Source organism: Callospermophilus lateralis, unplaced genomic scaffold (assembly GCF_048772815.1).
Source record: "Callospermophilus lateralis isolate mCalLat2 unplaced genomic scaffold, mCalLat2.hap1 Scaffold_132, whole genome shotgun sequence".
NCBI classification, from domain to species: Eukaryota; Metazoa; Chordata; class Mammalia; order Rodentia; family Sciuridae; genus Callospermophilus; species Callospermophilus lateralis.
Genome location: NW_027512489.1, coordinates 102918 through 119200, shown reverse-complemented (window position 1 = coordinate 119200; position 16283 = coordinate 102918). Strand labels below are relative to the sequence as shown.

Here is a 16283-nt window from a genome sequence, read left to right as displayed (position 1 = left end):
AGGTTTGAATTCTGGGTTCAACCTACTAGCTGTGTTAATGACTGCTCACTAACATGCATTTTTAAAAAAAATGTTTTTATCAGTGCATTATGGTCATATATAAGAGTGGGGTACATTTTGTCATAATCATGTACATGGAATGTAATTCGCTTCATTTCAGTGCCCAGGACATCCTCCTGTTCTTTCTCTGCTCCACTCTCTTATTCTATTTATTCATTGTCTGTTTTAAATTGGTGGTTTAAATTAAAGATATACATTAAAGTGAATTCACTGTGATATACTCATATTGCATGTAGCATTTCAATCTGAAGTTCCTCCCTTTTTCTATCTTTCTCCTTCCCCCTCCGTCCCCTTCCTGTCCTCTACTGATCTCCCTTTCTTTTCCATGAGATTCCACCACTTCCTCTAGCTTCAGTATATGAGATAAAACACTCAACCTTTGATTTTCGGAGTCTGGCTTATTTCCCTTAACAGAATGTTCTACAGTTCCATTCATTGGCCAACAAATGCTATAATTTCATTTTTTTTCAACTCAGTAAAACTCCATTGTGTACAACATGTGCTCATTCATGTCACTTTCTTTCCACATTAGTTATGCTTCTGTAACATGATATAATAATATCTGCTTCTAGGTTGTTCTGAAGTTGAAGTTATTTGTATAATTAAATACTATGTGTATATGTAATACACACACTTACATATATATCTATACTTATGACAAATGCATTATATAATACCATATGGTCTTATATATGTATGTGTTTCCTTAAAACATTTTTATGAAATAAACCTTTAATGCAAATAAAGATATTGAAACCTTGGATCTCTTATGATCCCATCTTACTGATGTCATTTATTACATATTAGTTTCCAGAATTTTTTTTTAAGAAGATGTGCCAAAGTTCACGAGAGGGTTCATACTTCAATACAATGATTTATGAATTTTGAATTTGGGACTTGTATGGCCCCATCATTGCTGGTCTAGATTCCATAGGGTTCCACAATTTCTTCTAATACAACCTCCTACTTAACAAACCGGTATGTCTATCTATATTGAAAAGTTTGCTGAATACATTATAGTCTTCAAAAATCTCTCATAACCTCTGCTGTAAAACTAATATAGGACTTACATCAAAACTTGTTTCCAACTTAAACAAAACTCAACTCCTGAAAACATTTATTTCCTCTTAAATAATAACTGAAATGTCATTTAGTGCTTCAGTGAGATTTGTCAAAAGTATTCTCATAATTTATTGAAATTGTAACCAAACATGAATAACTGTTTATTTTCCTTTAGTCCATGCTTTTGTAATACTTCACAAACAATATTTTTCTGAATAGTCATTACTTATTCAATTGATGAATGACTTAATCATTCTATATTTTAGAAATGGGAGGTATGTAGTACATAAATTTTGGCTAATAAAATGTAGGATATAGACTTAGAAATCATTGAAAAGGGAAGATGGGAGTTTTTTTTTAAATGTTTCTATACCTAGCAATCATATGTCATCCCATGTTCCAACTAAGACTTTCCAAAGCAGGATAGTGAGAAATAATGTGAGCACATAGTTAGACACCATGATCTTTTATCAGTGTCTGCTTTGAAAAGAAGATGAAATGGAAGCTTGCCAGGCAGGCATTCCTTGCCTAATTTATACAAATTACTTGCCAAAGGAATACGAATGAATCTGCAAATAGTCTACCTAATTCTAGGATTTACATGAAAATTTCAACTAACTGGACTGAGAGTTATATTGACTAAAATGCATCTACCTATTTTAAAAAGAAGATAAATTAATAAACCAACCTTTCGAGTCTACTGAAAAGGAGACTCACATCCATGGTGAAATTTGAAAAAGAACAAGTCTTTTCTTTTTCTGTTGTTCTTCTCTCTGCATCTTTTATCCTCATTTTGTTTCAGGCCAAGGTCCGCTGGTCTGCCAGTGGAGTTGACACCCCTCCCGGAGCATCCCGCGCCCCAGGCCGACTTCCTCTCCTGGTCCCCGCCAGCACAGCATCTCCCTCTGCACAGCTCTCCCCCCCGCCCAAACTCCCTCATTCCTGGGAAGTTTTCTCTCTTTACAGTCAACAAACCTGTCAAACGTCTCCCTTCAAACCAGCCCCCACCCCTTCCTCAGCTCTTCTTCTTTCCTCCCCCTCTTACCCCTCTCTACTCTTCTTCCCCGCCCCTCCTTACCCCCGACTCCTAACGGCCCGGGGCGGCGGGGGGCAGCCCCGAGAGGCGGGATGAGGGGGTGAGGCGGGATGAGGGGGTGAGGCGGGCGGGTCCCGCAGCTAGGAGTGCGCTGCGGCTACGCCCCGGCACCCGGCTCCGGCCCTCTGCTGCGCTCTGCGCTCGCCGCCCCGGGGCTCACGCTCCCTCCCGAGAGTCCCGCCGCCTGACTGTCGCAACTGCCACCCCCACGGCCCCCCTGCCCCCCGCCCCCGCCCACGCCCGGGCCCCGTTCCCCTCCTACCCCCGCCCCCGGCTCTGATTTCTTCTCCCGAGCGAGCTCGGCAGGAGACTCAGGCACTGGCTGCCCAGTCCGCTCTCCGCCTCCGCCGCGCCCTCCTCGCCCGGGATGGGCCCCCCCGCCGCCGCCGCCGCCGCCGCCTCCGCCGGCGGAGCCATCGCCTCCAGACCGCCGCCTTAGTCGCTGAGCTCGTCCTGAAGCCCTGGCGGCCCAGCGCACCTACTCGTTCTGCAGCCTCGCCTGCTGCCCGCGCCTGCAGGCGGTAGACAAGTCACGATGCTGCCGTCCGTGTCCTCCCTCCTCGGGCTGCTGTTGCTGTTACTTCTGTGTCCAGCGCACGTCGGCGGACTGTGGTGGTGAGTGCTTCATTGGGGCTGTCCCAGTGCGGCTCCGAACTCAGGAGGGTGGGGATCCGTGGACCAGTCGAAGGGCTCCGCACTGTACTCCTGACTTTATGGACTTTATCTGCTCGCGGAACCCTGCTGCAGGGCAGTGGCCTGGGGACCCTGGGCAAAGGTGCCTGGAGTTCTCCTCACGGTCTCCGCCGGGGGCGCTTTTTAAGTACCACTTTGAGGTTCCCAACCCCTGGACACATTCTATTGTGTTTCCTCCTCCCCGGTCCTCCCCTCCCCCCAAGTACTGAGCTCAGTTCAGATCACTAAGAATTGGCGGGTAGGTAGGAAAGAGCTTCTGAGACCGAGATCTGTAATCAGAGATTTGAAGAAAAGAATGAGTGAGGAGGGTCCCAGAACTAGGGGAGGGGGGCTGGATATTGGGCGCTCCCTCCTCAGGCAGAGGAAAAAGGTGGGAAGGCAGAGAGTCAAACAGCTGCCCCTCTCCCCTGTTTGCCTACCAGCCCACCAGCTTCTCTCTGTGCCTCCTTCAGCGTGGGCAGCAGTATAGAGGAAACGAATGTAAAGGGGGAAACTGAGTCAGGACCCTGACTTTCTCTACTTTCTCCCCCTAACAAGGAAGAGAAAGAAAAGCAAGAAAGGGATCCAGGCCCCTGGCCCTTCCAGATATGAAGGTCATTGATTAAAAAAATAATAAAAGTGCCAGCCCAGGAGATGCGGGAACAGGGAGTATCCTGGTGGAAGGGAGAGGGACCTGGTTTGCCAAGGGACAGGGGACATCTTCAAAGTCTCGGCATCTAGCCTTGGCCTAGGTAGAGCAGACACTAGCCAGCGAAGGTTGCGGGAGTTTTGAGCCTTGAGGGATGGGCAGGGCGAAGAAGGTGGGTGCCCGCCTGGTCTGCTCAGAGATCGAAATCCTGAAGTCTCTCCCCCCCTCCCCGCCCCACTACCCCTTTTCTTAAGTCTACGGAGCCTCAAACCCGCCGGGAATAGCTCAGCATTTAGAGGGGAGGGATTTGGACAATAGTGCTAATGCCTCATCCAATCCTAAGAAAGCAGAAGGTTCTCTATTTGCATATTACCAATTCATTGGTTGAATTCCCACACTCCAGTCCTCGCCCACCTCGCTGGTTTGGAAGGAGGGGTTAGGCAGGCAAATCCTCTCTTCTGGCGAGATAAAGTAGGATGCCCACACAGCGAGTTGCCAGCGGTTATCTCTTCCGTGATGCGGGAAAGACATCCCTCCTGGGTGTCAATAAGGGGGCAAACTGAGGATGATCATGGTCTCAATTGGGAACATGTGCTCTTTGATCCTGGTTTAGCACAATGCAGTAGCACAGACATACCTGAGATCTAATCTCAGCCATTAAATCAGTGATCTTGGGCAAGTCACTTTCCCTCCCAGCCCCGGCAAGGTCTTAATTATGAAGTAGGGATAACGATCTTTCTACCTGGAAGGCTTGCTGGGAGGTTTAGTTGGGGAAATGATCTGACATTCAGAAATACTCTTCACAGCCCAGCTTCTCCAGGCCAAGGTCCCCAGGGGGCAAAAAATGTGATTAATTTAAATTCAAAAATCTAGACTCCCAATTAAAACTTAGTAAAGGGATCTCTCCTTTCTCAAACACACCTATCCTAACTCTGCCCTTTCTCGAGGTCTGGGGTCAGGGTTGTTCTCTGGTGGCAGTTGCCTTCCCTCTCCTCCCTTCTCATCTGTCAAATCGTTCTAATCCTTACAGTTAAAATTCCACTTTCCTCCATGAAACTGTCCCTCTGTCCTCCTTCAGTTGCCTTCTCTGAGCTCCAAGCATTGGGCAATTACTGCATTTTACTGACAACCATCTGCTGTGGGGTCTCTTTATCCTGCTCCTGGAAGTCAGAGTCTTTATATCTTTAGGGTCCCCCAGGCCCAAGACAATGTAGGTGCTGAAGATAGGTTTGTGGAATATTGTCAAACTGGTTGATTAGTCTTTCCAGGGGTTTGTATCTGTGGGGGTTTCTTTGTTCAAGAGGGACTGCTGGGTGGAAGCCAAGAGGAGCCTGGTCCCTCAGAGACTGACCCTGAAGCTGGGATGCAGGGAGTGGGGGAGGAGCTGAGGAGGGCAGGTGTGGGAGAACACAGAGGCCTTCATGGCACAGCTGCAGGGTGAGCCGAGTGAAGAGTGAGGGGCCTGGGTGATAAGGTGGCTGAGAATGCCTCACTCAGAGGTGCCTCAGAGAGAGCCTGACCCTCCCACCTGCCTCAGCCCCCTCCCTCTCCTGGATTTCTGAAGATTCATTCCTTTGGTCTAAGCCCTGACTCCCATTCACATGATCTTTCACTCTGCCTACTCCAGTCCCCACCCCACCTCACCACTGCCCTCCAAGGTCAGGTTTGGTGGGTGGTTAGGCTGGTGGGTGGGATCTGGCTCAGTAGTTGGCCTGAGGCTCTTCCTGTCCCTCCCATCTCACTTTAGCTGCGAGCTTTCAGGTTGTTCTCCGGTGTCCAGGACGCGCTCTGCTGGCCTTCTTCTCCTTACTTCTCAGGATGCTGGTCAGAGCTCCAAATGGTAGCCAGGAAAGCAGCAGAACCTACAGCAGCCACTCTGACATACCAGCAGTGGCCAGGCTGGGATCAAAGGGGCCTTGAGGACCTCTGAGTAGAAAGGAGGGTCTAGGCGGAGGGTGACTCAGGCTCTGAAATTGGCTCAGGGTCCTGGCTTCAGGTTCCAAAGAAGTTTCCCTTCTGCTCTCCTTTCCTTTCTGCCTCCCCCCATCTCAATGCATGTATTCTGGACTCTGCTGCCAGCTTCTTTCTCTGTGTCTCTCTATCCATCTTGTAACCATTATCTTTGTGAATCTCAGAATCCCAGATTCCAGGACATTGGCCAGGCTTTCTTGAGGTCATCTTGTCCAGCTCACTGCCTCCAGGCCATCCACCCTATGCTCTAGTACCAGTAGTCCCCAGAGTGGGATAGAGAAGGAGAGGCTCTGGCATCCAGGCTCACCAGCTTCCCCCTCTCACCCTGCTCCTCTCTTGCTCTCCCCCAGGAAGTTCTTCACAATGTCTGACCCATCTTTATTTATACCTTCAATCAGTGAATGTAGAAAAGAGCTCACTCTTATGGAAGTGCTAAATCAATCTCCCTTCTCTTTTCCTTTCTTTTTTCTGTTTTATTTGTTATCTGAAAGAGAAAACTAACTCTAACTCTAGGAAAAACACCACCCAGTCCCTTCCCACATCCCATCTTGCCTTCACCACCCCCACTTCACATATGGAAAGGAAACAGGCACCAGAGGCCTAGTATAGCCTCATCTCTGGCTCCACAGGGAAGCAGGGAAAGACCTTGACCTCTTCCTAACACCCAAGTTTTCCAGCTGTCACCTCCACCCCAGGCTGGACCTGGCTACCCTTTCCAATTCTGTCTTAATCTGGGACCCCTGACCCTTCATGGTCAGTCCTGTTGCTGGCCCCTGCCAAGCTCCAGGGTCGGGTGGGATGGGGGTAGGGTGGCTATCCATTCCCTACTCCAGGCCTCCCGCCTTGGCAGCTTCCCCAAGGGAGACAATGAGGCTGTGAGCAGAAAAGGGCAGGGGCAGAAGGAGGCTGGCTTGATCCAGGCCAGAGCATGCCCTGGGCCCACCAGAGTCCTGGCACTGTGACATTTCCTGGGGGGTGCGGCCCTCCTGCCCCTTCTGTTCTCATCAGAAGAGAGGAGTTGGTGGGGGGAGGTCAGTGGGAGGCCTGCTCACCAGGGCCCAGCAAGGGGGATTCCAGAATGAACACTTTGATGGGGAAGTGCAGCTGTGGAAGGGATGAGGCAGAGCTGGGCAGGGCTGGCAGCCAGGCTGGGGGCCAGTAGAGCCAGAACACTAGGAAAAGACCTATCTTCTGCAACTGGTGAGAGTGGCCCCGGACCTCCATGCCCCAGCTGAAACCACCTGAAGAGTTGAGGGAGAAAATTTTGCCACGAGGTTTTCTGCCTGGTTCCATCAGCTCTGATTCCTCTGTTTAAACTAGAAGTAGATCTAAAAGGAACTCGGAGATCATCTGGTCCAATATTCATGGTGGGAGCAGGACACCCAGGGACAGGAGGTGACTTGCCCAGTGCCCCAGAATACTGGTAGCTGAGAGCTGGGGCTGAGAGTTTGCCTTCTGCTCAGCTCCGTCCTTGCGTGCAGTGGCAAATGGGCATCAGGAAAGGGCTACAAGGCCTTTCACAGGCCCCTTTGCTCCCCTATCCACCCCCAAATAGGTGCTCCCCACCCTACTGGGGAGAGCAGGTGTGCAACAGACTCCTCGTGCATCTACTGAAGAGCCAGTCTGTCCATTGCTTTGCCTCCCAGAGCAATGACCAGTAGGAAACCCTTTTATATGGTGAGGTCTGTCAGGGAAGGCAAAGCCCCGGCCTCTCTAGGAGCTGTGAAGAGAGAGGCGTTGAGGACAGACAGAGGGAACCAAATTGGGTCAGAGTGGAGGAGGGAAGGAATGGGGGTCACTGGTGGACAGTGGGGAGGCAGGGGTTAATGGAGCTGGGGCATCATTGGCTTTGATGTGGTAGTTGGGGTGGGGGTAGGGACTGGGGGAGGGGGAACAGTAATTACTGAGTTAGACAGAGCAGGACGGGACAGGCGGGCGGGCACAGGCCCGGCAGCCTCAGCAGCTGTCAGGCAACATTTTTCTGCCCCTTCTCCACCACCCACCTCCTCCACCTCCATACAGCCCCCACCCACAGCCCCAGGGCTCAGGGCTCCCTCTGCTGGCTCCTGGGAGGTGGGGTCAGTCTAGGGACCTGGCGGGGGGGGGGGGGGGGGTACAGGGAAATACAGGAAGGCCTGCTGTAAGACACTCCAGAGGAAGCTGTGCACCCACATGGACTGTGGGCCTTTTGGCCTCAATGATCCCATCAGGAGTGCTTGCTGAGGAAGAAGAGGGGCCCTAGAGGGTACTTCATATACCTGGGCAGGACTGGATGAAGGAGGAGGTGATACAGATCCAGGCTGAGAAGTGAGGCAGGGAGTTGGAGAAAAGGGTGTTCTCAGGAATCCAAACAGACCACCTGCGCTATGCAGACCCAAGAGTTAGATGAAGTGAATGGATGACCAGAAGTCCTTGTCTCAAGCCATCCTCTGGACAGGTCTTTGGCACAGGGAACCAGGCAAGGAGGTAGGCATTATTATTTGTGTTTTCCAATTGAGGAAACAGGAGCAGAAGGGTAAGTTTTATCATCCACTCAACAAATACTATGTACCAGCATCACATGTTGGGGACTCACTCAACCTCATAGAACAAGCAAATGGCAGAGCCCAGAACCAACCCCAAATCTGATCAATCCCCAAAGCCCTGATGGGCCCTGCTGATGACGCCATGCCCTTTGTGAGATTTTTGTCTTTTATGAGTTTTCTATCTAATTGAGAGATAAAACAAGCAAATTTGCTTGCAAACCAGTTAACACCCCCAGGTAAGTGACCACTAGGACACCTGGGGTGATGAGGAGGGGGCAGGGACTCAAGGGAGGCTCCTCAGGGCCCAGTGGGTTCTGAGTTGAGTTTGGAGAGATGCTGGCAAGGATTTTGATGACTTAGGGGTACACAGATATTGGCTCTGAGTCTAGAAATTAAGTGGTATGGTCTGGATGGATTCAGAAACCTGCTAGGAGGAAGAGGCATGGGGAGGAAGATGTGAGAGGCCACCTCACTTCTGGAAAATGACAAAAGTCATTTCCTCCAACCTTGTTTAGATTTTTATGTCATCTAACTTTTCTTGCAGTGGGGAAACCTCCAATGAGTGGCCAGGGCCTGACACTTATCTGTGTAACAAGGGTGACGTGGCTAGGGGTGGACTAGTTTCTTTGACCCTTTGAATAAAGGTGAAAAGATAGGTTGGGATCTAGAACCCTGGGGCTTCTGGAGCTTAGGTCTACAGAGGCTACCAGTAGAAACTGACTGACCTCTGATAGCATCTTCCTGGGCATTGATCCTACCAACCATGGTCCATGGGAGAGAGACCTTAGTGTGATCCAAGTGGCCAAGCTCTTAGGCCTTGATCCTTCTTGTCTGAATACTGAATTATTTTAGGGACAAGCTCTTTTCTATGCCTAGTAATGGTAGTTTGATTAGAACTGCAGATTCTATATATTGAATATTCCTACCACCACTGCCCTCCAGACTCTAAGATATGCAAATTCCCTAAAGAATCATATATTTTCTGGGCTGATCCAGAAGCCCAAAAAACAGAGTTTAATCCAAATCTCCTGATGGGATCATTGAGGAAGCAGAAGGGAAGGAAGGAAGGAAGGAAGAAGGGACACTGGGGAGAGAGGCAGTTAGTCCTGGATGTGGAATCAAATGTTAAATTTAGGGGTGGGAGGATGAGGCTTTCCTTCTAATTCATTTTTCTAAAGCCCCAAGTGGGAACTGATCTGTTCAGAGTGGCTCAGCTCACACAGAGCTGGCAGAATCCAGGGTTCAGAAGCTCTGTACAGTGTTTTGCCCAGAGTGCCCCTGCCATGCCTCTTCTGTTTCATTTCCTATGTCTTTGGGATGGAAGCAAGGATGGGAAGGCAGGGAATAAGTTGGTCCCTTGGGATTCTAGCTGCTATCACTGCCCATCCCGCCTCCTGACCAGCTCGTAAACAAGTCTAGTTCCCAGGAAGCCAGCCAACCCGGGAGCCAGACCCAGGCCAGGAATGGCTCTGAGGCGGCCCCTGGACCTTGTGAAGGGCCAGCCCCATCTCCTGGAGGGCCCTGCCCTGAAGACTCCCCACGATTCCTCTCCTATCTCTAGCCCCTGGGAAGCAGACAAGGTCAAGAGGTTTCTGCCTTTCTCCCTTGCTTGTTCCCACTCCTTCCTGCCTTCCTAGGAGGAGGAGGAGGGAGAGGAGAGGGATGGGGCAGAGTGACCTTGGAAGATAAGTCCAGTCAACCTTGGGAATGGGAGTCAGCAAAGGGCAAGAGTGGGGTGGGGTGGGGGCTGGGAAACTTAGCAGCAGGGGCTGTGGAGAGTTCACAGAGCCTCACCCAGCCAGTAGGGGAAAAAAAAATATGTCAGGAAGTGAATCAGGAGCCATGAAATAACACATGGACAGTGGCCTGGGCTCAGGGGAGGATTTCCTCCTTGGGAAGATGGTCATTCATGTATTCAGAAACATGTATCAAATGGTATTCATTATTGTATTATATACTACATATGTTATTCATATGTAACATGATTCATAATATGCAAATTTTCATAGTTAACATTGGGGGGTAAATAGAAATTAGGCATCTGAAAATCTGCTAGAGAAAGGAAAATGAGACTGTCATAATTTTCATAGTCTTAGCTGCTGACCTTGTATTAGCTATGCTGGAGGCTGCTCAGATTCTTTTTATAAAGAGGTGAGATAGGTGAATGGAGAGAGGATAGATAGATGGGTAGATACATAGAGACTGATCAAATCTCCAGGGTCACTGGCATTAAGAACCAGCTTGGGATCTCCAGCTTTTGTCTACTCCCTTCTGCTCCATCTGTCCCTTCTCTGGGATTGGGGAAAGAGAGGGGCTGGTGTTGGGCCGGTCCTAAGCCCAATGGAAGAGTTGTCTGGAGTATAAACCTTTCCACTGAAAAGATAGTTCCTGAACTATCCCTATGTGAGTAGGGATGATGCCAGCAACCTAATCCTACCTGAGAGACAGAGATAGATGATAGATAGATAGATGATAGATAGATGGATAGATAGATAGATCAAGAAATCATAGATAGAGTATTAGGAAACCTTAAAATACTGAGCTTACATATCTTCCTACAAACACCTCATCCTTAGTGCTGAGTTCTACCTTAAGACCTAAATTCCTCTTGCTGCTATTTAAGATCATTACATCTCAGAACATGCCTGGGCAGCCTGTACTTGTGGAGCAAATGGGGACAGTGGGGCAGATATGTACTCAAGCAAAGCTGAAAAGTAGGTCACCTTGACCTTTCACCCATCTGCCATGATTCTCCTCTACATTTTCTCTGGAGACCCTTCTTCCCAACCAGTCTATTTCTGCCCTTTGCAGAGGGTTTTGGGATGGTCTCAGATTACCCTTTCAAGTGCTGTGTCCACATATTTCTTTAAGACAAGGATCCCAGTTAAGTGTTCAAATAGGAGCCATTTGATTAAACGGGTTCCCCCCAGGTGTGAATTCTTGGCTGACAACCCATGGAAACTAAATGTCAGCTCTCTCCTCAGATGGAATGAAGGCAAGGGCGGAGGGATTTCTGAAAGTGTGTGGAACTTCCCATGAGGTCTTTACCCACCAAGCCAAACACACCCCCATTGCCCAATTGGATATGTCACCCCAGGCATAGGCCTTGGCTTGCTGCCATCCTGCTCTGGGAAAGCCACAGACCTTGGAGCTGAAGAAGAGTCAGTGTTACCTACTCTGCAGAAATGCTGCAGAGACTCGGTCCCTAGTTCTTTCCTTCTGCTCTTCAATTCAGGGAAATGGAGGATATGGGGGTAGTTCTAGGCTCCCACCTTAGAGATCTAAGCATACCTCTCCCGTTCTACAAAGGAGATGCCTGGATTAAAGAGGGGGATATGACCTTCCCCAGAGGTTCCTTCCCTAGCCATTCTAACATCTCATGACCCTCTATGGCCCTGGGATGGTGCCTCCCTTTCATTTGGTCTGTCCAACATATCCATCTTGTGGTCCACTCAGACCAGATCCTTCCTTGATGCTGTTTACTTTTCTTTGTGTGCTGTCTCTCCCCCTCCTCTCCTCTCTCTTCCCCTCTCCCTCTCTGTGCTAGAGATGAACCCAGGTGTGCTCTACCTCTGAACTACATACCCAGCCCTTTTTAAAATTGTTTATTTTGAAACAAGAGTCTTGCTAAGTTGCCCAGGCTGGGCTTGAACTTGTGATTCTCTTGCCTTAGCCTCCCAAGAATCTGGGATTATAGGTGTGTATCACCATACTGGCTCTTTGGTGTCTCTTTCTGATGTATGCTTTCTTTGACAGCCTTCTTGATCTTTCTTTTGCTAATTTCTTCCTTGTCTCCCTTTTGGGCTAGGCCTGTTGAATTTTAGCCTTGGCCTACCTTGTGCCAACTGCCTTCATCTTGAGTCACATTCCCATAAGAATTTATTAATTAAGATGTACACAGAAGGATAAGTGAGACTGCATCTTGCTCTTTAGCAATTTTCAGTCTAGAATGTAGTCAAGAGGGGACACAGACATGGCATGGTAAGGGAACCAGCTAGGACAACCTTCATCTCAGCTGACAGGGAGGCACACCATAGCTCCTGGCTATAGGCTGAGTGGGGTGGGTCTCACTCTCTTCCAGGCCTGCTCTTTTCTGAGTTACACCCCTGACCTGTTGTTCTATGATCCCCAGGGCCGTGGGCAGCCCCTTGGTCATGGACCCCACCAGCATCTGCAGGAAGGCTCGGCGACTGGCAGGGCGGCAGGCTGAGTTGTGCCAGGCTGAGCCAGAAGTGGTAGCAGAGTTAGCCCGGGGCGCCCGGCTTGGGGTGCGAGAGTGCCAGTTCCAGTTCCGCTTCCGACGCTGGAACTGCTCCAGTCACAGCAAAGCCTTTGGGTGCATCCTGCAGCAGGGTCAGTGTGGGGAGATGGCCTGGTGGGAGGGGGGCTGCTTCCACCCTGCTGGAAAGCTGGAGGAGAGGGGAGAAGTTTGGGGGAGGATGCCTGAGTCCGACCTCCCCGCTGATCTTGGGCTCCCTGGCCCACCTTGCCCCTCCACACCCTGCATAGACCCTGTCTCCCAGGCCTCTCCCTGCCACTTGACTGACCCTCCTTCATCCACAGACATCAGGGAGACCGCCTTTGTTTTTGCAATTACGGCTGCCGGCGCCAGCCACGCGGTCACACAGGCCTGTTCGATGGGCGAGCTGCTGCAGTGTGGCTGCCAGGCCCCCCGGGGCCGGGCCCCGCCTCGGCCCTCCAGCCTGCCTGGCACCCCAGGGCCCCCTGCACCCACAGGCTCCCCAGACGCCAGCGCTGCCCGGGAGTGGGGAGGCTGCGGTGACGACGTGGACTTTGGGGATGAGAAGTCCAGGCTCTTTATGGATGCCCAACACAAGCGGGGACGAGGAGACATCCGAGCGTTGGTGCAACTACACAACAATGAGGCAGGCCGGCTGGTGCGTATGGGCGGGGGTGTGCACGGGGTCAGTGTGGAAATGGTGTGCTGGCGAGTACAGTGTGGGTGGCAGCATGTTTACGGAAGTGTGGGCGTGGGCGTGAGTGAGGAGTATGTTGGTGAGAGTGAATGGGACAGAGGAGGCACTTGGGAAGGTTGGGAGGGACATGGATGCCTGTGGAAGGTGAGAGGAGAGGTGTCCAATCCATAAGTGGACAGACTTCGGAGGGCATGATGCTGGCTGATAACTCAGAGAACAGCAGTCAGGGTCTTTAGGAACCCAAGGTGGGAGAGGACCTCTGACACAAGACAGGTGAGGCAAAGCTGGGGTGTGTAGAGATCTGGATGCCAGGTCAGGAGCAAGAGAAGGAGACAAAGACGGAGGATGGAAGCAAGAATCGAAGCAGGGACAAAGGTATGGGGTCTGGAGACAGGGAAGTGAGGGAGGCCTAGAAAGGGCCCAGAGCAGGCTGGAAGGGATGATAGGTTTGAAAAGGAGTGAAGGGCCAGAGGCCCAACCTGGCGGAGGGAGGAAGTGGTCAGGTGGAGGCCTGGAAAGCTCTGTTTCCGGGCATTCCAACAGGTTGCCCAGTAACCCCAGATCAGGTCTCACATGCTCAGAGCCATGGCAGCCCTACCCTACTATTACCCCTCTGCTGTGAAGAGGGTCCCAGGACTATTGTAGAGGGATAAGAAACCTACCTAGGCCAGATGGTTCTAGAAGTAGGGCAGGTGAGGGTCAGGGAGAGAGAGGTCACACCAATCTTTAGGTCAAGTTAGTCCCTGACCTCTGAGCTTTACAGTTGATTTTCATGGGCCATCTGACTGATACATGTGGGATTATGGCTCTTAGACCCCAGCCTCAGACCAAACAACAAAGAAGAGGGAAGCCTCCTTGGTTCTGTTCTCAGTAGTGCATTCACTGGGGCCCTCCTGCGCCCTGTGCCCCAATCCTAGAGTGCTCTAGGGAAACAAACACACACACACACACACACACACACACACACATTGTGCAGTCCCTTAGGGTTCCAGCCTGAGGCATTGGGCAGGGAAGGAGGAGGGGGCCAGGAGAGGAATGTCCGGACAGGCCCGCATACCTGTCGGGAGGGTTGGGAGGGGTGGTGGGGACGGGCTCTGTGTCTGCTCAGCCCAGCCTGGGGCCCTGAGAGGATGGAATGAGAAGGCCAGGTTGGCAGGAAGGCTAAGCTTCCACAGCTGCCCCCTCTCCCCGCCTCTCCCCGTTTCCAGTGACAATTTCACCCTTGGCGTCCATCCATTCTGCTTTCTCCCTGGCTTTGGACGCTGGAATCTCTATGGAACTTACTGTCCCCCCAATTTCCATTTCTCTTACTTCTCCGTCCTGTCATTCTTCCTCTCGCTTCTCTCTGAACTGTCGCTTCCTTAATTTTTTCCTCCACGCTTGGCATTCTCCCTTTTTAAATTGTTTTTTATCCTCCATTCGGTTCACACCTCCTGCCCCCAATCTTTTTTCTGTCTTTCCTATGGGCCTTTCCCCACCCCGTGCCCCTCATTTGTCCCCATCCCTCCCCTGCTCCCCTCAGGCCATGCGGAGCCACACGCGCACTGAATGCAAGTGCCATGGGCTGTCGGGCTCGTGCGCACTGCGCACCTGCTGGCAGAAGCTGCCCCCGTTCCGCGAGGTGGGAGCGCGGCTGCTGGAGCGCTTCCACGGCGCCTCACGAGTCATGGGCACCAACGACGGCAAGGCCCTACTGCCCGCCGTTCGCACGCTCAAGCCGCCAGGCCGCGCCGACCTCCTATACGCAGCGGATTCGCCAGACTTCTGTGCCCCCAACCGGCGCACTGGCTCGCCAGGCACTCGCGGCTGTGCCTGCAACAGCAGTGCCCCGGACCTCAGTGGCTGCGATCTATTGTGCTGCGGCCGTGGGCACCGCCAAGAGAGCGTACAGCTCGAGGAGAACTGCCTGTGCCGCTTCCACTGGTGCTGCGTGGTGCAGTGCCACCGCTGCCGCGTGCGCAAGGAGCTCAGCCTCTGCCTCTGATCCGCTGACCAGCTCACCATTTACACAGAGCCGCCTTTCGCCTTTCGGCACCAGCAGGACCTCTGGGCTCCAGTAGGGAGCACTGCCTGAGCCCAGCCTTTCCTTGGGAAATTCCACCTCCCAGGCTTGGGGAAATTGGAGACAGTGGCCTGGGGTATGCATCCGCCCACGAAGGCCAAGTGCGCGGGACCGATTCTGGAGAGGCGCTCTGGGAGTTTCTGGGGGAGACAATACAAACCCTCTAGGTGGAAACCAAAAAGGTGGTCTCTAGGCCTCTGGAGAGGGGCTCCTCAGAACCACTGGCCATGGGATGGATGGGTGAGTTTAGCATCAATAAAGATATTTAAACCAATAGGACTAGATGCATGGTTTGGGAGGAGAACTGGTCTCCCTCGGGCTGCCAGAAGGCTGGAGAAGGAGTGTGTAAAGGGAGATGGTTTGATGGAACTAGCATCTTAAAGGTTGTCACCTGGGTACCTGTCTCCTCTGCCACCGTATTGGACTCTCCTGGAAATCCTGTACCTTCACACTTTTACCCTTTTTGTCTCACAATGGGGGCCTGCACGTGAGGAAGAACTAGTGATTCCTCTTTAAAGGGACGGTGAGAAGGTCCAGGAAAGGGAGACAAGAAGCCTCTGGTGTGCTCTGCTCTGGGGCCAGCCCTGCCCATCATATTTAGGGCATTGTGTCTATTTCTGTGGCCCCTAGGGAATTCAAGGGTAGGCTTTTGGGGCCAGCCAAATCCATGAGATTAAAACAGTTTATCAACTGTAGAATATGATGAAACTAGGTGATTAGCAACACCAGCTTCTTCTAAGGTCAAAAGTAACCTCACCTCTATTAGCACTGAAAAGACTGCCCACACATCTCTCGTCCCGCTTGGAGGGGAAAAGAGTTTTTTCTTGGCACCCAACCACACCACCTTTCTTCTGGCTCCTTTGAAAGTTGAGGGTAAAGGGATGTGAGCAGTTCTGGAGAAACCTGAGGGAATTGTGGGTATTTGACGTCCTCACTTTCCCCAGTCCAAATAATGCAATGTAGGACAAAGGATGAGCTTTGCATTCAAGAGCTCTGAGTTTGAAGCTGCTACTGCTTAGTTTATAACATAGGCTAACCTGGCCTCAGTTTATGTGCCTATAAACAATGGGAATATCACCCCATTTCAATTATCCCTTGCTGCATAGTGAACAATTCCAAAGAAATTACTTCTCAGGATTCTTCAGGTCAGACATTCACTGGAACTCAGGTGGGAGGTTCTGCTCCATATGGCAGGCCCTCAGGTTGAGGGGGTGAGCTGGGCTGGACTGCCTAAGAGGCTTCCCTCCCA

The 16283-nt window shown here is 51.2% G+C and overlaps 1 protein-coding gene across 1 annotated transcript; it reads left to right on the top strand.

The window, feature by feature from the left end:
* Positions 1 to 2753: 2753 nt before the first annotated feature.
* LOC143388653 (protein Wnt-6-like) lies at positions 2754 to 14956 on the top strand. Its single transcript, XM_076842283.2, has 4 exons — positions 2754 to 2833; positions 12168 to 12388; positions 12599 to 12933; positions 14495 to 14956. Exons 1-4 carry the CDS (start codon positions 2754 to 2756, stop codon positions 14954 to 14956), a joined length of 1098 nt encoding a protein of 365 aa, XP_076698398.2.
* The last annotated feature ends 1327 nt before the right edge of the window (positions 14957 to 16283 follow it).

Bases quoted from the DNA above. Each gene is read 5' to 3' on its own strand.
- LOC143388653 (XM_076842283.2), top strand. From the start codon at position 2,754: ATGCTGCCGTCCGTGTCCTCCCTCCTCGGGCTGCTGTTGCTGTTACTT. The intron at 2,834-12,167 runs GTGAGTGCTTCA...TATGATCCCCAG, and splicing joins CACGTCGGCGGACTGTGGTG to GGCCGTGGGCAGCCCCTTGG. The intron at 12,934-14,494 runs GTGCGTATGGGC...TGCTCCCCTCAG, and splicing joins ACAATGAGGCAGGCCGGCTG to GCCATGCGGAGCCACACGCG.